Below are 24,010 nucleotides of genomic sequence, written 5' to 3'. Positions count from 1 at the left end.
CATTAAAAAGACTTAAAGTAATGGTCACCATTAGCAGCGACCTTATTTATGAGAGCAAGATAAATAGTTTTCCTCCCTTAATTCAATTTATAAGACATCTGTAGGTAAAGACACGAGACGTCTTGTGTGTTCCGCCTCCATACCTGTCTCTCGGAGTTCTCACGCAGCGTCTCGATGATCTTCTCCAGCTGTGACTTCTCCTTCATAAGATCATCACTCAGATGTTGGCTGCTCTCTATGGTCTGTCTCTCCAGATTTAATTCAGCTTCTATTTTAGCAAGCTAAAATAAACATTACAGTATTTTAGATATATACATAGTAAGATCCTCTGTGATCACAGACATCAATATTCCCCAGCCCTATAATGAGAAAAATCTGTACAAGGCCTCCTCCTACTTCCAATAGATACAATTAGTGACCACACTAATCTATTATTATTTTACATGATAGCACAAAAATGACTCACTGCTTTATGAATATGGGTCCACTCTGGGAGCTAGTATTTTTTTTTTTTTTTAAGAGGCACAATCATGAAAACAAAAAAGTGGTGTGCGCTGTATTTTGAAATACTGAAATTAACATTAGATTACAACTTTTTATCATTTAATTATTTGGTGCCTGCAAGAGCTAAGCGATCCCTGTCACATTTGACCAGACAAACGAGATTTGAGAGATCCGGTCATTCTGTGGTCAGGCTGAAGGACCACAAACGCAGACTGCAGCAAGCAATCGATTGTTGTTTTCCCCCAAGAGTGCTAAAAATGACATCAAAATTGTTTGACAATTGTGGAATCTCACATAGCCGACTACAATCCAATTTGGCAGATTAAATTCCTGTGTGTGGCCAGACGAATTTAAGTGTTATATTCCTCTATTTGCTCAATAAGTCACTTTTGGATTCATATATTCATATAATAATAAGTAATTAGTATGAGACAAGGATTACCTTTTTGCTTAGTCTTTGGTTTTCTTTTTCCATTTTCAGGATTTTGGCACTCGCGCCTTCTGTGGAACCCATGGCATTCCGCAGCTCTTCCACCGTCGTCTGCAAAGTTTGGTTCTCCATCTCTAGTTTCAGCAGCCGGCTGGAGGTCAGTTCGTTCACTTCATGTCCCAGAGACTTCTGTGGCGCTATACAAATTCAATGGATAAGGATAGGCTAGTTTATTTATTTATTATTTAGTAGTTACAGGTCATTTATAGTAATGATATAATTCCTAATGACACAAGTGTCATAATTTATTGAAATGGCCTGTTGACAAATACAGACAGTAACACGTTACTAACCTAAATTAAAAAATAAATTATCAGAAGTAAATATATTATGAACCTTATTAAGAATGCCATTAAATCACTAATGAAGATACTGAAAAAAAAGAACTTTACTAAGAGTCAGCACATCCTTCCCTGCACTCTGATAGGATATCCAATATATGGAGCCTAGCTGATGTACATTTTACTCCCGCCACACAACTTTTGAGTGGTGGTATTGTTGTGTTTATTTAATATATTTACTTTCAGTCAATTTAATTAGGCAAAATAAAATAACAATATAAGCAGGTACATCTGCTTTTTACTTCTAATATTAAAAAAATATATATATAGATGACTCTCCAAATGTTAAACCATGATGTATGGGACTTTTTGTTCTCATGCTCACTGCTTTTCAGTTCATGTAGTCATTTATCACATATTTCTCTATATCATCATCATCAGCTATTTATTCAGCACCACTAATTCCGCAGCGCTGTACAGAGACCTCACTCACATCAGTCCCTGCCACATTGGAGCTTACAGTCTAAATTCCCTAACACAAACACACACAGAAATAACTACAGACCAAGAGAGACTAAGGTCAAATTTAAAATTAAAGGAGAACCAGGGCTGGCATTATTTGGGGAGGGAGTGCATTCGCCCAGGGCCTGACCCTTTCAGGGGCCTCTATGAGGATAATTCAATACCCCTCAGAGTGCCTTCGGAACAGTTTTGAAGACACTCCTTGACAATGTAACATCACAGGTTTTTCTTTGCACCCCACAGACGTGTGTAGGAACATCCGCGACGTTCAGGTACCGTAGTACCCAGAAATGAGTGTAGCCGGACAATGCCAGTAAGTTTTCTTCCCTAAACAAGAGGATACATCTGACCATGCAAAGAAGAGTATGAAGTCCTCACTGCACTTCACTGCCACGACTGAAGAGCCAAGAGGAAAGCTTCTCCCTGCAGATGTTTGCCTATATCTTGTAAATGGAACATCATGGGTGGACTGTCGCACATGTGTAGGCTAGCATGTGTATGTAGTATATGCAGTTGTGTATGTCATGTTAGTGTTTATACAAGTGTGAATGTGTGTACCTGTATTTGCAAACAAACTCATTTAACTTGTGTATAGGGGATTTTTCCATACTTTCTGCCCTGGGCCCTATTTTATCTATAAAACTATCCCATTAAAATATCATCTAGAATCCCCTATATCAGAATAAACACTGCTTTCAATCACAATCAGCACGTGCACAAACGAAGCTCCACCAGGCATCATATATAGTTAGACAATAAATATTTAGGTGCAGTATATCAGGTTGTGGTATAAAATAATATTATACAAACATACATAGAATGTTCCTCCTACAACGATGCACTTTGTATGTCTGCTATAAATATAGGGAGCGGCTCTTACTTTCTGGAAGGTCACCGGTTTTAGACAGCTGTTCCAGTTCCCAGCCGAGATGTAACGATTCATCCATACTCTGCTTCTGAGCCATTTCTAAGGACATGTTTTCCTCCATTAGCTCCTCAATCCTCTTCCTGTCCAAGTCCCTTTCCTAAGAAAACATTACTAGTAGTAAGACAGGTTTGCAGTCAGGCCCCAATTAGCCCACCCAGAGGCGTACAGGGTAAGTGCATATACCATGATATGCATATGATAGGCGATAAAAGAGGGAGAGAGAGAACAATGTCAGAGACACAACCTTTCATACAATGGCATTGAAGCCTTGTTTGCAGACAATACTTCACCATTAACTATATTTTTCCTTAATTTCCCATTAACTACTCCACTAAATATGGATTTTAAAATATGTACTATATTATTTTGATTGGCCTCAGATTTGTAAAACTTACATCTAAACAGTTGAATCTAGGCAGTAATCAGCACAACTCCATTGTCATCTATATTGTAATTTATAGCATCAATGTCTTAAGTTCTATATTTCATGTAAGGGAGGACAGTGATCAACTTTTAATGTAGGTAAGTTCTGAGCAGACATACAAACAGTCTACTAATTCAAAGTTTGTAGTTTAAAGTGTAAATGTAAAAAAAAAATATAAGTATTGTTGTAAAATAACCAAGACAACATTTCTTAGCACATGGTTGTCAAAAAAATTGCGGTTTCTGGTGACAAAAGGTCAGAGTCTGTGCCAAAACACTAATAAAAGAGCAACTGACAGACATGTCTAAAATAGTCATAATATAAGTTAACGTGTTACCAGGCGAGTTACTGTGTGACATAAGTCTATAGCTAATCTCATGTCCCGCGTACTGTATGCCACGTAAAAGTCGTTCCTGCAACTTGGCCAGTTCGGGCAGGATCATTGTCTAATTTGACCACACACAGTGCTCCATAACAGAACACATTGTGTCCGTTATTGTGGTGGGAAGATGACTGCGCACACAGGTCGATAGCGATCATCCTCTGCCCACATACCATGTTTGATGGACTATTACCAGACATCTGGCTTGTTTAGAAGCCGCACACACTGTAATACTGGGCTAATTGCCCAATACTTCTGCTGATACGGCAGTGTGTGAGGTCAGCTTAATGCTATCACAAAATTTTACATCAATTGTATCCATGTTTCTACATTTACACGAAATACGTTACCGGAAATAAATTCAGCAGTCATAGAAAACCACTGCTCGTAGCAGCATCATTTTGGAAATGTTAGTAATGAGTAGGAGGTTGCACATTAACAGTATCATCCAATAATCACAAACTCATTAATTAATAATGAATACACTTACCGTCTCTACATCATGAAATTTAGCTTTCATCTGTAGATTCTCTTTCTCTAGCTCGTGCAGTTTATCAGAGCGAGCCCGCGCTCCTTCCAGCTGGTCTTCTAACATGGTTTTTGTCTCCAGAAGTACCTGATTGTCTTCTTTTAGTTCCTACAAAGTTGTACGATTGTTAATTCTCCTCTGGTGAGTTATCGCATGCATTACTCAATTACATTTTACAAACGCCAACTGTACAAGACTTTGTGTACCGATATTATGAGATTATTTCCAATTTTCCCTTACGTAATATATTTCTTCAACCACGTCTGATCACAACGGAGGCAGCCATATCGTAGACTCATCCAAAATTCATGAAAACATATTCACCATGGTTCTCCCTCAAACATAACAGGGAGTGGTTTATAAATGACACCCCTTTATTCTAGTTAAACAATTCGCTTTCCACACATGTCCCGTCACTGCATCTTCCTACTAGGTTTACAAACACGTCCAATTACAATCCAATCTATTGGATTACTAAGAGCTCCTTTTGGGGAGATAAGCACTTATTTATATTATCCTTATTTATATGGCGCCACAAATGGTCTGCAGTGCCGTAAACATTGCATGGACAAAACAGAGACGGCATACAGGACAGTACTAAAACAAAGTGAAATTAAAACCTACTCAACAGAGAACAGGTGTTGAGGGAAAAGAGGTATAAGTGAATTCTAGAGCACTTAGAAGCTAGGACAGGTAAGGAGGAGAGATGGGGAGTGAACTAAAGCTGAGCCTGTACTCAGCAGTGTGGGGGGACTAACAGGATTAGAGGCAGGGACCAAGTGTGGAAGTAGAAAAAAGTGAGGCTGGGGAGTCAAAAGTGGGGGTAACAGGAGGAGGAAGCCATCTGCTATAGCATACTTACCTACTTTCTTCAGCTCCCTTCCGGGAGCCAGCCAGTGGAGGGGGGCGTGAGGGGGCGGGGCGGCCGAAATAGCGTCATTTCACCGGGAATCGCGGCGTTTGGGATCTAATTCTGCCCACTTCACTAGGAAGTGGGGTACTTCCTAGTGAAGTGGGCAGAATACGGGAGATTGCCACACTCGCCCGGGAGACTCTCGCAAAATGCGGGAGTCTCCCGGATATTCCGGGAGAGTTGGCAAGTATATGTGCTATAGTTGTGCGTGACCAGCTTTACTCTAAGCCTTTTCCATCTGTATTAAAGTTGCAGTTTAGCTCCAATGTTGACTCTACCAATCTGTAAGGTTATGATGTTAGCCTTCAAACTTATCATGCAAACATTGCCTCTATCCAGCTCTGTGATGTGTTCCATCACCTTACTGATAACCTGGGCCTTTTGCTTTGATCACTCCTGACTTTCTCAAAACGTCCCACAGCATTAATTGTTTTAAAGGATTCCCATTGCCTACACATAGTGGAAGTAGTTATTCTGTATCTTCTCCTGAATAAAAATAGAGCCAACCTGCACCTGAAAATAACATGCACTTCTCTACACAGCTAATGTACATAAACATCCCAAGTTCTGTCTGGGCATGGGAACCATTTACATATATATCTCTGATTGTTACAAGAAGCCTTTTTATACCGAACCAGCTTGAATTTGAGTGACAATATAACAGATGCAAGTATGTAGCAGATCCACATAGAGAGAGTATTTCCCTTTAAATACATTAAAACCCCATTCTAACAATTATCCCTCCAATAATCCTCCATTCACTCACTAATCCATTAAGAAGAAATGCAGCCGTGATTGATTTCTATTGGAGTTCAGATGTTATCCACTTACCTCTACCCTGGCCTTGTAGAACTCAATGTCATGCATTCGCTCTTTGTAGCGGCTCACTTCACTTTCAAGCTTGTCAACTCTGATAGCCTTTTCCCTGAGTGCATCCAGTTCATCTCTGTACACCCGAGCAGACCGAGCGTCAGCCAGCAAATTCATGTTCTAGGGAGGCAGGGAACAGAAAATATCAAGATAAACAGCACCCGCATAAATGGCTGCTTTACTTAATGTTTTGATCTAGGTTATCTAAAGTGAGAGAAGCAAATCCCACAAGCAAAAATATATGGTCTGAAGAGTATCTTTCACAATATATGAAAAAACAAACAAAATAAATGAGAATAAAATAAGTTAAACAAGCAGCGTAAGCCCCTATCAGACAAGGGGAGGTAATATTTGAATCCTGATTTAGAAGGCGTCATGGTGCCAAGCACTCCGTTAAACATCATACAAAATATACATATTCTTTAAGATCTCTCCATCTCTTAAATAGTAAACTGCCAGGGTCACTAGGGCATTGCACAGCTCATCCAACCTGCACAAGAGGCAATAACGAGACCCCTGCAGGTTTACTAGTTACTTGAGGAAGGGATTTTTAAGTTTATAGTTTGTAAAAAATTAATGTATAATTCCATACAAAGTACAAAGGTAAAGGGATCCTGTCCATACTACTCACACTGGTACACCTCCACTGCTGCCCTATCTCCACTCTGAGGGGTATATTTACTAAACTGCAGGTTTGAAAAAGTGGAGATGTTGCCTATAGCAACCAATCAGATTCTAGTTATTTATTTAGCACATTTTACAAAATAACAGCTAGGATCTGATTGGTTACTATAGGCAACATCTCTACTTTTTCAAACCCGCAGTTTACTAAATATACCCCTGAGACTCTTACTGTTCTTGTCTAAGAAATGCACGTTCCCCACAAGACTGTAATCTCTCTCGTGAGCAGGGCCTTCCCTACGCTTTGTTTCACATCTGCATTTTCTGTGTGCACTTCATGAAAATATAGTATAGTAACATTACACAAAACCTTACTAAGCAAGGAAATATTAAATAGAGCCAAACTATTGATCATGGTTGTGTTCAGTGTTCAATCCAAGCTGCATAATGGGAGCACAATTGTGTGTGAGTAGAGCACAGTGGCACACATGAATAACGTCCACTAACGCAAATTGGACCGTCATCAAGCTCTCCCACTGACACCTAGGATGGCAACTACTTTTTAAAACATGATATTATTAATACTGTATATGTTATGTATAACTTAAAAACACCCTAACCCCTATTTTATATTAAAAACCTATTTCAAAATGATGCACTCATTTTTCATGGTAACTACTCCTAGGCTGTTTTTAATTATAATTAACAACTAGGTGGGTATATTGTCTTGAATTCAATTTCAGCTTGGTCCTTAAGATTTTTAATCTATTTGTTTAATCTTTACATGGTGACTGAAGACCCATTGATGCAGATAGACATACATTATTTCTCCTCGAGTGTCTTAGTGCATCTAAACTGCAATGTTTTCCCTGATTTGTCTCCTAATTTCACGGCTGTTTCATCTATGCTCCATTCCACTTAGGCTGGAGGTAGCGTCTCATTACCTACAACCACATACTTCTTTTGTGTGTAAGCTATTTACACCTTAATTCCCCTTGTTATACAGTGCTGTCTAATAAGTTTACACTACATTAAAGGGGAACCTGGATATTTATAAACCCTGCTTCTACTGTGAGACTGATGGAATCCTACCAATTTAAAAAATCACAGTACTTAAATTCTGCATTAAGACCTAATATAGATCGATTTTAATTACCAACATTACCGTAAAGCTTTCTAGGAATTGCTGTCAGCCAATAATGAAAGGATACCTAGCCATCTACAGCCCATTAATGCAATTTGTTATAGCAAAGAGGATATTACAAGAAACATCACATCTGCAAGCAGTGTCCCAGGATCACATTACATCAACGGATAAAACACAGTATAAAGTGTGACCTCTTGCTGCAGTCTCTTCAGCTCGGCTTCCAGTTGTGCAACCTCTTGTTTACTATCCAAAATTTGTTCAGTCTTTTCTTCCCTTGAATAGAAATAAAAATTGTGATTTACTATGAAATCCACCCTTCCATACACATTCACAAGGAATAACAATAGTCTCTCCACTTAAGGTGTTCACAAAAACAACAATTTCTCCCCCTCTCTGTAACGCAATAAAAATAGACTTCTACAACATTCCAAATATGGGCAGCACTGTGGCACGGTGGTTAGCACTGTCGCCTCACAATGCTTTGCGTCATGAGTTCGATTCCAACCAGGGCACTACTGATGTGGAGTTTGTATGGGTTTCCTCTCACACTTCAAAATATACTGGTAGGTTAATTGGCTTATGGCAAAATGGACCCGTGTGTGTGTGTGTGTGTGTGTGTGTGTGTGTGTGTGTAAATTAGACTGTAAGCTCCTATTAGGTAGTGACGGCCATAAATTATTACATTCTGTTTACAGCACTGTGTAATATGATTTGCGCTATATAAATAAACGATAATAAATACAGTATCAATAGGGAAAAATGGGGTAATAAGTAAATGGCTTCTGTCTTTAATCTATAACTTTTACTGGGGTTGAGTGGGAATTCTGTACGGGAAGTGCTGTGATATAAACAGAATATACACCTATACTGTCTATATCATACAGCTGAGAAGAATTCACATACACAAAAATGTATAAAATAGAAATAAGAGAAATAAAATTAAGAAGGTAAATTTAACCCAGACAGAGGCACTCAACTTTGGAGTCTTACATATTCATGCAAAGCACAGCTATCCATTTCAGGAAGAAAAATTACTAAAGCAAGATGAAATGTAAAAAGTGCAATGTCTATTACTTGATAGGATAATAATTCACAGTTTGTTCTAGTCAACCAAACAGGTCATCACTGCACATAGCTGTGGCTGTCTTAGCAGACATATCTGGCAAACAGTGCAGCTTAAACCTAAACAAACAAAGACAGTCTTCCAGAGCAGACAGTTTAAAGGAAATCATAAAAGTGACAGTCTAGTCACATATATAGTATAGTACTCAGAGAGAGATCATCATGGCAGCTCCCAATCAGCTATCGGAGACAGAAAAATTATCCTGGACGCATGGATTACAAGGCCAGGAACTTATTTATTTACATACCGCCAGCAGATTCAGTAGCACTTTACAATTGGGAACAAACCGTAATAAAACAATACTGGGTAACACCTACAGAGAGGTAAGAGGGCTCTGTTCACAAGCTTACAATCTACGAACTTATGCCTCCGACATAGCTTAATACACGTGTTTTCATTTTTAAGCTTGTTGTTTGTTATGTATATGTGGGATAGTAAACCCCACATCCTGCAGAACTGTGACAGTCCATAGCCTGCACAGAACAGAAAAAAGAAAGGGATGAGCAAAAACTGACTTGTGGTACTGTGACATTGCCTTAACTAAATGTTACCAGTGGCTGCCACTAGGGACATGCTCTAGCACTTTCAGTTTAATGGGTGAAGAAAGCTTTGACCTTACATAACAAGAAATAAAGTTCAAACCAGGCAACATAAACCTTGTAAGTACAACACAAACTGTTTATATGGATGCTTGTCTTGAATGTGTTATCTTAGTGTGCTCATCTTAAACACATACACTTTCATGACTTGGTGATACGCTACATTTTCAAGCATATTGGTTTAGACCACAAATTATTTTTCTCCGCTATAGGTGACCGTTACACTTTAAAATAGGCTATGGAGGGAATAAGCAAGGAAAAGCCAAAAACGCAAGTAAATGAAAAATAATTATAAAAAGCTTTTCAAGGTCACCTGGAACAAGCATGATGGAAAATGAATACATCTCTGACTCCTACAGAAGAAACAAGGCTCATTTAGCATTCCCTTCATGGAATAACAGTGGGGGGCTGATTACAAGAGTGTAACTCGTTTAGCGCTTGGGGTAAAGCTACAGATACACTAGACTGCCAAGTATTACAGGAACCAGACTTGAAAGGGTGAGATTCTAAAAAGAAGGAAAAATCTGGCGTTCGTTTACATGTCTAATTACAGGTTTTTATCTCCAGACTATGAAGGCCTGCACCAAATTACGCAGAGCACACTGGCGTTAAATGTTTAGGCTATCTATTAAGTGTCAATCAACATAATAACTGCAATCTTCAGGCTAATTTACCCAGTGCAGCTGTGTGCAGAATGTGTGGGGAAGGCGTCTAACAGCGGCACAAGGAAAACTCTCCAACCCTTCATTACTTTCAGCTCTTCACAGATATCTCTGTACTGGTCCTCATCAAGAATCCGCTCATAAACCAGTTTTATTACAGTTAAATGTAAGGGTTGAAGCTAAAGCTGCATTGATGGGAGAATTCTCATTTGTGTATGGGACAATTTTATTCTGCACATTTAACAGCAATATGAAATTAAATAATAAAGGAAATCTAAAACACAAAATGTAAAGTGTTGCCTTGTCATGTAAAATAGAGTTATATAGTTCACATGCATGTTCTGCTTTTATTAAAGAGTAAGTTTAATTATGAACATATGTATTAGAGCTTCCGCATATGACCAATATCACAGACCTTTTAGAGTAAGAAATTTTATTTTGCATTTCTCACGTTCTACATGTTGTTATGGTGCTGTTGCTTTTGCAGTTTATTTAAAGTGTCTTGCTTTTTGGCCGTTAGGAAATTTAAGCTAACATGAAAGCTGCTATCATTATAAATATATAACTCCCAACATTGAGACAAAATAAGGGCTACCCTGATCCTCCCCCAAACATCATCTCCATGGTGAAAACCCACCCCGTTTTACATAAACCATGCCCCATTCGAGGTCCCCAATTTTAGACTGTCCTTCCAAAATCAGCACATTTGAGAAGTATGCAAATAAATGTGTGTGCACATAATAAAGGCGGGTGCATGTACATAGTAAGACCTCAAAGATGACAGACTTTTTAAAAATGTTTTCCACTGTAGCAGTTTGCAAACATCTCCTAAAGTGCAGATGTCACAGGGTACATCAATCCCACCTACTCGCATCTGAATGCTGCTAAAAGTAATATGCTCTGTAAATGCTGTGTATGCGTTTCAGTTTCCGCTACGCTTAGGTGTAAATGAGAAGCAGCAATACTGTTAGGATCGATAATCCCTGTGACAGTCACATTTCTCAGCCTGTTCAAAACAGCTTTTCCAAGCAAGTTCCCATAAGACATACAGACTTTGAATAGACGGTAGCAAAAAATACAAACAACTACAAAAAAAATCTATTACAAATCCCCTCCTTTATGGTTAACATGCTAATTGACCCGGCTACTATGCTAAACAGCTCTACACCAGTTAGAATCCCTGCTTGAGAACAGGGAACTGGAGGGGGAGGAACATACTTCTCCTAGGTACGTTATCAGCATCATCTGTCTGCGTGAATGGAGCGAGAATCTTTTCTGATACAGGATTTGCATAATCTGTACTTTAAAAAGAGGAACGGTCACAGAGACCGTTGACCTCTTTAATTATGGGCAGATATTGGCTTACGCTGTTCCCATGATTTCTGGGTAAACACTTTTTTGCTTTCACTATGAGCCTGAATTCCTGATTTTAGGAAATTATGTTAAGGACATTCATTTTCCCTATTTAAATTTAAGATTGTGCTTATATTGCAGCATAGAACAAGATGGAGAAGCCTTTGTTACAGCTATATAGCAAATGACTGATATTGCACACATTGCCACCAACTACACAGATCACGGTCACACCTCACTGTACAGCAATGGTTGTAACATATGATGTGCTGACATTGTTGCACTCTGTGTTTTACTTATCACACAGAGTCTGCGCCACCTAACGCTGACAATTATTTTTCATATAGCAGTATATTAAGAATTATTAAACCAATCAGGTAACCTACTGCATGGAATAATGGTAACATTACGCAAGCACAATTTGATAATATCAGATAAAATACATTTTTAAACACAATTTCTTGAAGGCAGGCAACAGTTTTATATTCATCAACATTTATATAACACCAGCAAATTCCCTAGCACTTTACAATTGGGAACAAACATTAATAAAACAATACTGGGTAATACATACAGACAGAGAGGTAAGAGGGCCCTGCTCGCAAGCGTACAATATATTGTGGCTGCTTTATTAGGAAATGAACACAAATTGGCTGTGGTGTTGGCTATTGGAGAGGTGCACAACTTGTAGGGTATCAGATTCTGTTTTGAGGTTCCCTTGTTGCATATGCAATACATTTTATTGGGAATTGCCTCTTTTGGGGTCACAGGACAATGGCACGCTGACACTTGAGGTCTCAAATTAAAAAAGGTTGAGCACCACGTGGCTAACAGGAGCCAAGAAGGACAGAGACCACTCAGTAGGGGGTGGGATCCTCTATGATGGAAGCGGCCTTACAACCTCTTGTACCAGAGGGAGCTGCCTCCTCATGCTCTATGCTTTGTGAGAAGTATCCTATAGAATAAGATGATCATAATATACAATAGACTTTCCAGAGGTCTTGGCCACAGGCACGTCTTGGGAGTCCCAAAGCTAATAAGTAATCAAGACCTGCCAACAATGTAGGAGGTCACATACCATCTATTGTGTTCTCGTGATCAATATATAGTTAAATATCTCATTATGACAGTAATCCAGATACCACATTATTTATTCTGCGTACAGAAATAGGAAGATTTGTTAGGAAACTCAATTCATCAAATGTGTGGAAAGTTGCCACACTACTGTGACTGACTATATAAAATACAAACAAAGACTATGGTTACACGGCATAAATCTGAACAATGGCACAGGAGCACCACTTCATGAACATACAAAGAAAAATAGAAAATCTATGTATAATAAATTCTGATACATAGTATAATGTTTGGAATAAAGTTCTAAGTGCACATTTTGATTAAATAGTGTAACCTTTGTATACCTCAATAATTGACATCATTTAGATGGGTATTTACACTAAGTCTATTTGTGGAACAGGAAACTTGGCTCTCTCAATGCCGGTAGGCACGTGGATATATGCTGCACTGTACACAAATAGCACAATTTATAGTGTGGATGCAAATCTTTATCCCACATATTATATTCCAGTTTATTATACATACAAGTCCTATGTTCTTAGTGCTTGAAGTGTGCCCCTGCACCTTAGCTCGTTTTCATTCTGTGTAACCATTGTCTAATTCACAATTAAAATGAGCTCGCAGAAAGTATGTAACGGTCTAACTTTGTGTGAAATTTCTGTCCATAGAAATAAAAGTAAAAAATAATCTATATTTTCTTACATTGCCTCTAATTGGCTGACACATAGACTTAGTCACAGGTGTTTTCACATTCTTAACACTTCTTTTGTCTTTGCACCTTATGTAAATGGGTACTCACAGTTCCTGCCTCAGCCGTCTTATTTTAGCCTTGGCGTCTGCCAGCTCCACTGACAGGTGCTGTCTGCTCTCGGTCCGCCTCATGCCCGGGGATCCACAGGGAGACTGAGCTGATGTAGGCAGAGGCGTGAAGTGAAGAGAGTCCCTCTCCTCGGTCAGCTCAATAATTGTCTGGAACCAAGTGAGAGAACCAGAACTTTACCAATTGTAACACTATTCATTAAAAAATGAATACATATAGTACGCTTCCTAGGAATAGTGAAAGTTTATGACCCGGTCATTGTTGCTCGTTAACACATTTGCTTTGGGAACATTGGTAAACCACATGAATATGTGCGCTGTAGGGAAGTTGTAGCTGTTGTTTCTCCCACATCTTCCATGCATTTTTGATGCGTTGCCCTTTTGGCAACCCACTGTATGTGTAGCACACATTACCAGAAAACTAGTAGGCTGTGCCGCATTCTAAAATTTTAATTGCAGCATTACAATTTGACAACACGATGGTTAGAACAAGCACATAAGGAACCATTCATCCTATTTTTAATGTGATTTCTGGCATTAGAGGACAAAAAATGTATGAACAATGGATAGGTGTGAATGGGCCCATATAGATGTTGTGATTTAGTAGATTTAGATCATCTTTTCTTATTCCAAAATAGACCACTTCTGTGATTTTCATAAATAATTCTAAGATGATACCTGGCACATAAGGATTTCTGTGTCTTTTATGTCCCGATAGTAAAGACCTATTTATTGGTGATTATTTATAGATCCTTAGCACATTGTGTTATATTAAACAATTCAACAGTTAGACAGTTAGACAGTTAGATGATCTGTACTAAGAATACAAAGGTCCATGTGTGTTTTCTTGTCCGATTATTTTTATACAATGTTTGGCTTAGCATATACTGGATTTCATTTGTGACAGTGACTAGAGACCCAGATGGTTTTAAATTATTACAATATTATGCTTCTGAAGTTATGTGCAATGGGATATTTTGTTGCTAGAAAAAGAGCTTTATGAGTTTAAATCAATAATTTAGAAATATTATAAAACTGATTATTTGTGTACATATTATAGGTTTCTTCTTTGTTTTGTGGGCCGGATTTATTTACCCTTTATTTGCCCTTTTTACATTTCATCTTCTTATTGACTGTTTGGACAGCAAAGAGAAGCCGACGGTGTGAAACACATTACGTATGGAGCACATTTACAATTTCATTGTACAAAGTCACAACAGGTCACGGGCCACAGCCTCTGCTCTTCAATGAAAAAGAGATTTAATTGGAAAGCACTGTCAGCAAATTGGTGCAATATATGAGGCTGCGTCTCTGCTCAGTGACGGGCATTGTACACTAGGATTATTGTTGTTTGCAGCAAACACATGTTTATAATGTGGTTGTAAACCTAGACATTGCAGGACTTGGGCAAGGCTGTAGAAAAGATAACCAGTGTATTGCTGTGTAAAGACCTCCACTAATATAGTGCTATAAAATGATTCATCAGGTTGAAGAGCACAAAGCTGTGAATCCGCTTAACAGCTGCTGTATGACAACCCCCTGTAGACATCCTGCTGGATTCTGGTCATCTCTTCCCCTGCCATCGTCTTGTAAATATCTCTGGACATTCCACAATCCTATGACAAAGATGTACTGCTTTCATCTAGCTACTTAAAGAACACAGCAGAGATTTAACAATTCCCACCACTAAGGATTCCTTGAAACACCGAGAAATTAGTGCAAGATGCAACAGACTAATAAACCCAATATAAGGCTCCCATCATTTGTAAAGGAAAAACAAGGACACCCTGAACTCAGCCCATAAAATCCTTCACATACTTTTACACATACATACTTTTAAAGGTACCAAATAAGTTAAACAGATATAAGAAACTATTCCAACTTTTCCAGTTAATTTCCGTTAAATCAGGAGTTCAAGTTATAATGAAAGAAGAGAGCTTGCTCAAGATCCCCCCCCCCCCATCCACAACAGTACTTGCACACTGTGTTTGTTGGTCCTTCTCTCTACAGTGATCCTGATAATCTCTGAGTCTCAGCCAATGGACTGGGGTTGGTGGAGATTAACACTGTCCTACCTGGGATTTCACCCTTGCCCCCAATGACCACCTTTCTAAAACTATGGAGCCATCGCCTCACCCTGGACCCTGTTCTCTGCGCTCTCTTCAGCAGCAGTCAAAGGATAACCAAGTGACAGGTGGGTAGAGTTCGTATAATGAAAAAGTACCCACAGTCCTTTATAATTCATGCATGGTGTGAATTCTTGTGCAAATGACTCTGAAATCTATCCTGATCTGTGCCTTCCTCTAACGTAACTAGTCAAAGACAATATATATTTCACTACGGTTGTCATATTAAGACAATCACGGCCAGACAGTGAAAAAGAGAATATACTTTGCATGTGATCATACACAGTCTTAACAATACTTTCCCCTGCAACTTTATCTAAGTTGGATATTACACATCTCGCAAATACATCCAGCATCAGCCTTGACCTACCCCTGCCTGACGCAAGCATCCTCTTACAGGTAGGCCGTTGTTACACCTGCACATTAGAAGCTGTGTACTTCTGCTGCTTACACACACTTAAAAGCCTATATATGAGAGTTAAGTGTTTTGTTTAGTTTTTACACACGCTGCTTTGATACTACAGGCTGCAGTGTTTTAAGCTAAGAAATCAGCTAGTGCCAACAAAAAGCAGAAGCCATATGCTTTAGAGATATGCAGAAGATATTTGCTGCTTTTTACCGACACACAAAATGCTGATTCCAAAAACACAGATGTTACGCCAGTCCTGGAATCACCTCGCCAGCTGTGTGAAAAGCTTACACTTTCCATTTTTCTCATTAGAACTGATATTTTATTTCTAAATAAAAAATAAAACAGAAAATACATAATTTAAAATATGCAAAACATAATTTAGCACAACACAAAATAAAATATATTTTACTGTCATACAACTACAACTCATGCATTATAAGGAATAATTCACCCCCTTTGTGTAATATAAAGATAACTAAATTCATCTCTGGTTCGTATTGTCATGGAACTCCTGTGTGAATGAACATCTATCTCATCGCAGGGGATATATTGTATAATCTGATGTTTTAGAGCTGCCACAAATGTCTGAATGGAAATAGGAGTATCAGGACATTCCAGGCGTGATTCTGTGTATGAACGCAAAAAATAGATTTCATTTTATGGGACAATATTTTCATGAACATAAGAGTTGGGGACTGCACATATTGGAATGTGTTCCTGATTTAGAAGGAGACTACAGAACCTTCTTAGCTGTACAAAATAGACAGTTAATAATTAAAACTCAGCTTGTGGGATGCACATTTTATAAAGGGAGCAAACTGGCTATATTAATAAATAACAGGATAACTCTGGGCGAGACCACACATCAAAGACAACAGTACTTATGTTTGGAGTGTTAGTGTCGGTTAATGAAGAACAGCTAAGTGCGAGGAAATAGAGCAGGCTGTGTCCAAAAACACCTAAAACACCACAGCTCCTGACCGCAGTCACAGGTGGGTACAGTTTCATTGGAGCAAACGGTTCCATCCCCAACACCACTTACAGGTTTTTACAAGAGTTACAAAATGTTAGGAAAGGTATGATTGATTATTGATGCCAGTGGATAAAGGGCCTAACCGTCATCAGTCATTTAAGATCTAAACAAAGGACAAATGAGCAGTATTTTAGTAGAAAATAAGAAAACGTACAACATAATTAAGGGATGATCAGAGTATGAAAGTAGGCTGCACGTTCAGAGGGAGTTGGGTACAATATGGCAACGGTGAATAAGTCGACAGTTATACCTTTGACACCAAAATGGCAATAGTGTAAATGTCGTCATATTCATTCTGTTGACATGTTTAACATGGTGACATTGTCAACATTACTGCTGTCGACAGTGACAATCAAAGAGCAATGCCAACGGCAGCCGGTGGACCCGCCGGCTGTACAGCCAGCAAGTCTTGCATAAAATAGCTAATATTAACAAAAAAAAAAAAAAAAAGGCATTAAACCCCAAACAGATTAACCATAATTCTGCCAGCCTAGACTGGTACTAGCAAAATCAGAGGGACAAAGAGCGTGGATTTACCCCAATTGACTAGAACTTGCCAGCCAAGGCGGGAGTCACTATATAAGCAGGGGAACCCGCAGTGTGGGTCCCCCCAGCAATAATGAGAACCAGCCGCAGGCTAGTCAGTATGGGCCCGATTCTCTAGGGAGATGGAATCCGTAAAAATAAATAAATAAATACAATCCCCCCCTTCCCCCCATGGGTACCCAGCCCCGTGTTGAAAGCACCAATTAAATTTTTATAGTAAACACAACATTTTGTGTTGGTGCACTACATGTCCCAGCAAGTCCAGGTTGTCATTAACAGCTTGGGCATGCTGGTGCTTGTAGTACTCTGCACGTGACAGACAAAAGATGGTTTACAGCACTGTGCACAAATTACATGAAGTATATAAAAAACAGTACATAGCAGTCAGGGCCGGACTGGCCATCTGGCACTTGTGGCAAATGCCAGAAGGGCCGATGGCTATATGGGCCGGCCCGACACTTCCTGGTGGCTGGCTCCTCTCCAGGAACCAGCCACCTCTGTTACACGCCGGACCGGATGACGGCTTCTCTCCTCCCTCCCTCATCACCTGCATTGTGCCCTGCAATCTGGACACAATTGCAGTGGGGGTGCTGCGACTTTCGCAAATCACGTGGGGGGGAGGTGGTTAGTGCCGTGAGTTGAGAGAGCCAGGGGGGGGGGGAAGAGAAACTGAGAGAGAAACAATAGGAGAGAAAAAAGTATGTATAGAGGCACTCCAGGATGTATGCAGTGTCACATTGCACATACATTTTTATTTTAATATTTTTATTTCTATTTTCGCTCATGTATGGAACATGGGACTCACACTATCAGGGGCATATTCAATTCTCCGGAAGTCCTGCCGCGTAAAAACTATTACCGTTATTACGGTAGTAGTTAGCTGGATTTCAGCTCGCGGCTCAGGGAGCTACGAGCTGAAATCCAGCGAGAAAATTACCGTATTAACTGTTTTTCCGCGCACTATTACCTTAATAACGGTAATAGTGCACGGAACGCGGGATTTTCAGCGTTTCCGTCGAGAATTATATATGCCCCTCAGTATCTGATATGCTGTACCAATTTTTATTTGTGAATGAGTTTTTGTCTGGGCACTAATGCTATTTGGTGGCACTACTGAATGGCATTATGTTATTTGGGGGCACTATTGTGGCATAATATGATTTGGAGTCACTGTTGTGGCATAATATGATTTGGGGGCACTACTGTATGGTATATGATTTGGGGGCACTACTATGCCATAATATGATTTGTGGGCACTACTGCATGGCCAAATATGAATTGAGGGTAATACTATGTGGCCCAATATGACCTGGGAGCACTACGGTGTGGCATAATATGAACTTCTGCCAAAGTCAAGTGTATCATTGTTAAATATAATGGGGACACAAATAAGTTACTGTAACGGGGCCCAAAATTCCTCGTCAACCCTGCCTGTAAGTCAAGGTGGTAGACGTCTCCAGGTAAATAATCTAAATTTTTCCTATATAATCAAACTGATGGATCACATCCAATTATCTCTCACCCAACTCCTCTATCCCCCTTAATTTATACACTGTGTTATTCAAAATGAATAGAAAAGACGCATATTCAGTTACTGTGGTAAAAAAAAAATATTATTCTCTGACATTTTGCTGTAGCTGGAAATACTTTTAATGCGGCCGCGTGGGTTCAAATGATCATTCAATAGTTATGTTTTTTCTGATATACCTGTATTTGTGAGAGAGCCATTCCATTCATGTGGAATGATTCATGAAAATTCTGCCATTACTATTTAATTGAGGGAAAAGGGTACCTGTTACCTATATGTGTGTAAGTACTCTGTTGTTACTATTTTGTGGGAGATTTGAAAAAAGCAAAACATTGGTTTCCTACAATGGCACCTGTATAATTGGTGGTACTGCTGTAGTATGAGGAGGCATGGTGGTGGCATTGTTGTAGTGTGTTGGTTGCTGTAATGTGGAGGTGATGCTGGTTACTGCAATGTGGGAGTGATTCCGGTTGCTGTAATGTGGGTGGGTATTGATGTAGGATGAGATGTGTGGGAGGTTATTTATTGCTGTAATTTGGGTACTAATAATGTATTGCTATGGTATTTATTGATGTAATTGGGGTGCTAACAATGTAATGTTTTAGGGTCATTAGGAGAAATAAATATCCCCACCACACACACACTACGTCATGTTGTACTGCACTGCGCCAGCATCAGTGTGCAACAATATAGTGCATGGAGCCCGCAGCAGGTGGGCCTGTGTGCTTTAAATGCCAGGGCTGATTTTTAGTCCCAGTCCGGCCCTGATAGCAGTTACTAAAGTACACTTATATGATAATAGTTCCAATTTGGTCACCCTTTTCTTATATTACTGCGGAAACCAATTTAACCGCTTTCTGTTAGTTTAGTCTAGCAGTCATGACAATATAATTTAAAATATTCATCTTCAAAATCAACATCAATCTTCTAAAACTCTTTACATGTGTGTGTTATAAAGAAACAAATGGAGAATAGATAACTTATTTAATAAATGTATTTTAATTAGTAGCGCAGTGCGTAGCTGTATATCATTGCAAATGTACTGTTCTTTATATTGTGTTGTATTTTTGTATTGAAAATTTAGTGATATGCCATGTTGGAAGAAAGTTGCTTTTTGTAACTTTTCTAACGGAAGTCTCCATGCTAATTAGGCCTTTTCATTTGTGAGTGACTGACACATCCTTTAGCCTGCACAGGAGGGACACCTAAAAGCAAGTTAGACTTGCTGTTAAGTTTCCTATCTCTCTTAGACACAGGATGCAAGTAATTTAGGAAACCACAGATTAATGTAAATTTTGTTAAGTTTAAATTGTATTTAAATCCAAGTTTAGAGAATATATTGTGTCCTGATGGTAAACACTGAATGTAATATCTCAGACTTTGTGATGCCAGTTAGGATCAGGGGGGTGGGTTACACCATGCCAACATGTGTGTCAGAATCACTATATCAGGAGCTCTGTTTTACCACGTAAAGTAGTATTATTTTATCTGTATTTCTTGAGATCACTGGTACCTCAAATTAGTGTGCAACGGCCCTTGTCAGGACCTCTTGAGCAAATAAACATTACTACTTAAGGATCCTGCTTTGGCACCTACTTGCCTGCTGTAAATCCTTTGACCTACAGACTAGACCAAATATCCGGCTGTTCTGAGGTTGGAACCCAGCATCTAGTACCAATGCACTGCTCCCTACCATGCAGCTCTGGCCAGTGTGATAGACCAGGGGGAACCATCTAAAGCTACCCTGATCTGAAGGGAGAGGTCAGGGGTAGCAAGCTGAGTAAGTGATTCTAGGTGCCAATAAAGGAGTCTAGTGGTGGTAGCAGTGCCCCTCCTACTGCGTTTAGAGGGGTGCAATTGGGATAAGGAAAGGAGACTGTGGCAAGTCCAGCTGGTCCCCAGCAACACAACTGGATGGAATAGGAGGTCCATCCTGTCATACTTCATATACAGAAAAGAGTCTCAGAAGACTAAAATAAAATAAGGAAAAGAGGAAAGGATGTAGAGGAGTTGCTTCCACCCTCTCCAGGAGCTCATTAAAATCCAACTATATTGTGAGAGTAGAGATGGAGCAAATGTGAGGCAGGTCTTCTAAACTTTCCGGTAAGCCTTTAATTTCTGCAACACATGCTAGAATTTTGTTTCCCATAATACAGTTTGGACTAATATATCAACAATAGGAAAACAGCAAGATCTGGCAATTGTCGTCTTGGAAGGAAGATATCGCAGGTAAGGTATGATTGAATTTCCGAGTGGGACTTTGTAAGGCAACTTTAGATCAGTTTCTACTAGGTGTCTATTAAGACAGACAATAAAAACCAGATGGAGGATAATCCCATCCAACCATGTATACAGCTATTTTCCAATTGCATCATTAGTCTGCCACTGAACTATCAGACGTTGCAGATTTGGACAAACTTATGTGAAGCCAAATCAGACATGTTGGCACGGCCAGCTTGGTTGATGCATGGGCAACTTTATTTGCAAGACTCAGTCAATCATTCACTAAAAACAACTCCAGAATCTTTGGGTATAATCACCAAATGGTTTATTGTGCACTTAGATTGTCCAGAATAAACGCAGAATAAAAAAGAAAAAAATTGAGAAAGAGAGATGAAAGAACTGCAAGAACAATTAGTAAGATTGGAGATTAGATGTGCACTCCCACGTAATCATTTTCTCACAAATATAAAAATAGCCAAACATTTGTGAAGGTAGAGGGAAGTTACAAGGTGGTGCCGTGGAGTGTCATCACACCAAGGATAGGGCTATTTAGAAGATATAAATGAACACCACCTCCATTTAGCTGCTGGGCTCCTAGAATTGAACATTTATTGCTGTTGCCATCTCTGCAGCTTCCTTCATTGTAGCAGCTGCTGCCACAACTTTGTGAACATGCAGAACCAGCCGCAAGCATGGTATCAAAGAATAACTAACATACAGCTACCCTGAGCTAGCAGATAACCACAGGAGTTTCCATCCAGCACAAAATCAAAAGCATTATCCCGAACCCGAAAGATGAAGGTTAATATAAGTGGTGAAGGAAAGTATTTGTTGCCAGTTCTTCATGTCTCCACCATCCACTGTCTCTCCACATTCCAACAGTGTCACAGCACCAGAAGCTGCATTAGAATGCCAGTCGCCGAAGGCTGCTTTAACGCTGATGGCTGATAATGCTTCTGACCATATCCAGGCACACTGTCCCTTCCACAAGATAAAGTTGATATTTTGCGACAAAATGTATCAATTGTTCCCCAACCCTCTTAGACTTTAAGTTCACTTTGGCAGGGTCCTCATGACCTTCCGTTGCATGCCACTATATAGTATTTATTTGTAACACAATTCCCTGAAATGTACAAAACTGAGCAATAAATAGGTTTTAAAAAGAGTAATGATAATAATGTCACAGAGAACATAATATTTGACCATTAATGGTTGGTTTAAGTAGTATATCCCAAAAAGTCTTGAATTGGGCAGTTCCAATGAGGAAAAATTTGTGAATTATGACGTGTGGCCCAAAGGAAAATTTATTACGTTCAACATTCTACATACACATGAAAGAAGGTTTTTGTGTTTTTTATGCACATCTGTATATCCTTAATTATAGCAGGCAATTAGAAGGAACTAGAAGGGAAAGGGTATTTTGCAAAAGATGCAGGAGAGCACGAGAAAGCCAATTCATTAAAAGTCACCTAAAGCCCCTAGTAAAGTGAAATCTAAAAGCTGGAGGGCTACAGAAATTAAATGTACATGAAAACCGAGGTATAAAAATAAAACAGATAAAAGGCAGTTTCCTTTATCCATACCTCGGATTGCTCGTCTCTCTCATCCACCAGCCTCTTTAAGTGAAATGCCGTACTCTTCAATAGAGATTCCAGATCATCCGGGGATAGATCTGCCGGCTCCAATAACTGCAGGTCCAATACATTCTCTGGATTGTGAGTTACCTTCCAAAAGCAGAAGATCAAATATCAAGAACTGAATATTTTACAACAGAAACTAAATGTAAAATTACAAAAATAAACAGATTTAGATGAAATTTGAGTGTGAAGTGTTGCCCAGATTTGTTCCCAGGTGGTGTCTATTCTGTGAGCGGACAACAGGAAATGCACATAGTATACAGTTTTTGTCCCATTAATTGTGGGGAATGAAACATTTCACTAGGTTACACTTCCACAGACAGGAAGAGAACTTAGACAGACCTTGGGATTGTGAGCAAAATGCACAAACCAGAACCGCATAGTCTAGATGTGTTTATATAAAACACAATATTAATTTCATATTAAAGAGTGATTTTCTTAAATCTAAAAAACAGACTTTATAGTATGCTCCAATTAAACATAATAACAATTCACAGGTGAATTAGTAAGTGTTTTCTCTCTAACATAGTGGTAATAAATAAAACCTAATGTATCAATAAATATAAATACAAAAAGCATAAGTAGGTTTGAAGAAATGTGAATTTCAGCTAATGTTTTCACTCTTAGTTTAAAAATACCCCAAAAGTGATTCACATTTCATTTCCTCTGATTGATTTATGAGTGTTCCCTTGATGTTCTGTGACACAACCAGCCTGGTGTTGTGACAGATATAGGTGTATGGACACACTGGATGGAAAGCACCGATCTAACAGCAGGATGTGAAAGTAGAACAACAAATCCAGGATAGAGTAATCCTTAATTTGTGGCCACAAACTATAATACCCATAGATTTCTGGATGTGTGTGGTAGGTGGATCTGAACTGGTCTGTCTCTAGATCAGTGATGGCCAACAGGTGGCCCTCTAAGCCGTCACCCGTGGCCCCCAGCTCCTCCTTTTTTTATTGGCAGATTTGTTTGTTATAGCTTGTAACACTTGTTTGCAATGCCTTTAATCTTTGATTAAATGTACTGTTTTAACGTATTATTGAGATTAAGGGCAATCTGCGGCCCTTTTGAAGGCTGCCTGTATGGCCCCTGTTGCTGCTCTAGATACATCAGGTAAGGTTCACATGGTGTACGCACAAAGGCATCTCCTTTATCTATAATGTAAAAAAATGGTTATTTGCATCTATGCTTGAAATTTTATTTGAATTGGCAAAATTATTGGACTTAATACTGTATTTCAATTCTGCATTCAGTA

At 39.1% G+C, this 24,010-nt stretch overlaps 1 protein-coding gene across 10 annotated transcripts in view; it reads right to left on the bottom strand.

The window, feature by feature from the left end:
• The window catches only part of CCDC88A (coiled-coil domain containing 88A), a 127,105-nt gene that overhangs the window by 45,102 nt on the left and 57,993 nt on the right, over nucleotides 1-24,010 (bottom strand). For all 10 annotated transcript variants that reach the window (XM_075204028.1, XM_075204022.1, XM_075204027.1 and 7 more), the window contains exons 7-14: nucleotides 22,696-22,836; nucleotides 13,225-13,394; nucleotides 7,803-7,884; nucleotides 5,805-5,963; nucleotides 4,022-4,168; nucleotides 2,678-2,822; nucleotides 947-1,131; nucleotides 144-281 (exon numbers count right to left, since the gene is read on the bottom strand). In XM_075204028.1, coding sequence (XP_075060129.1) covers nucleotides 144-281; nucleotides 947-1,131; nucleotides 2,678-2,822; nucleotides 4,022-4,168; nucleotides 5,805-5,963; nucleotides 7,803-7,884; nucleotides 13,225-13,394; nucleotides 22,696-22,836 — 1,167 coding nt within the window. The remainder of the gene's footprint in view (nucleotides 1-143; nucleotides 282-946; nucleotides 1,132-2,677; nucleotides 2,823-4,021; nucleotides 4,169-5,804; nucleotides 5,964-7,802; nucleotides 7,885-13,224; nucleotides 13,395-22,695; nucleotides 22,837-24,010) is intronic.

This window comes from Mixophyes fleayi, chromosome 3, assembly GCF_038048845.1.
Source record: "Mixophyes fleayi isolate aMixFle1 chromosome 3, aMixFle1.hap1, whole genome shotgun sequence".
NCBI classification, from domain to species: domain Eukaryota; kingdom Metazoa; phylum Chordata; class Amphibia; order Anura; family Limnodynastidae; genus Mixophyes; species Mixophyes fleayi.
Note: the sequence above shows the minus strand (reverse complement) of the source record. Positions and strands in the feature narration are given on the sequence as shown.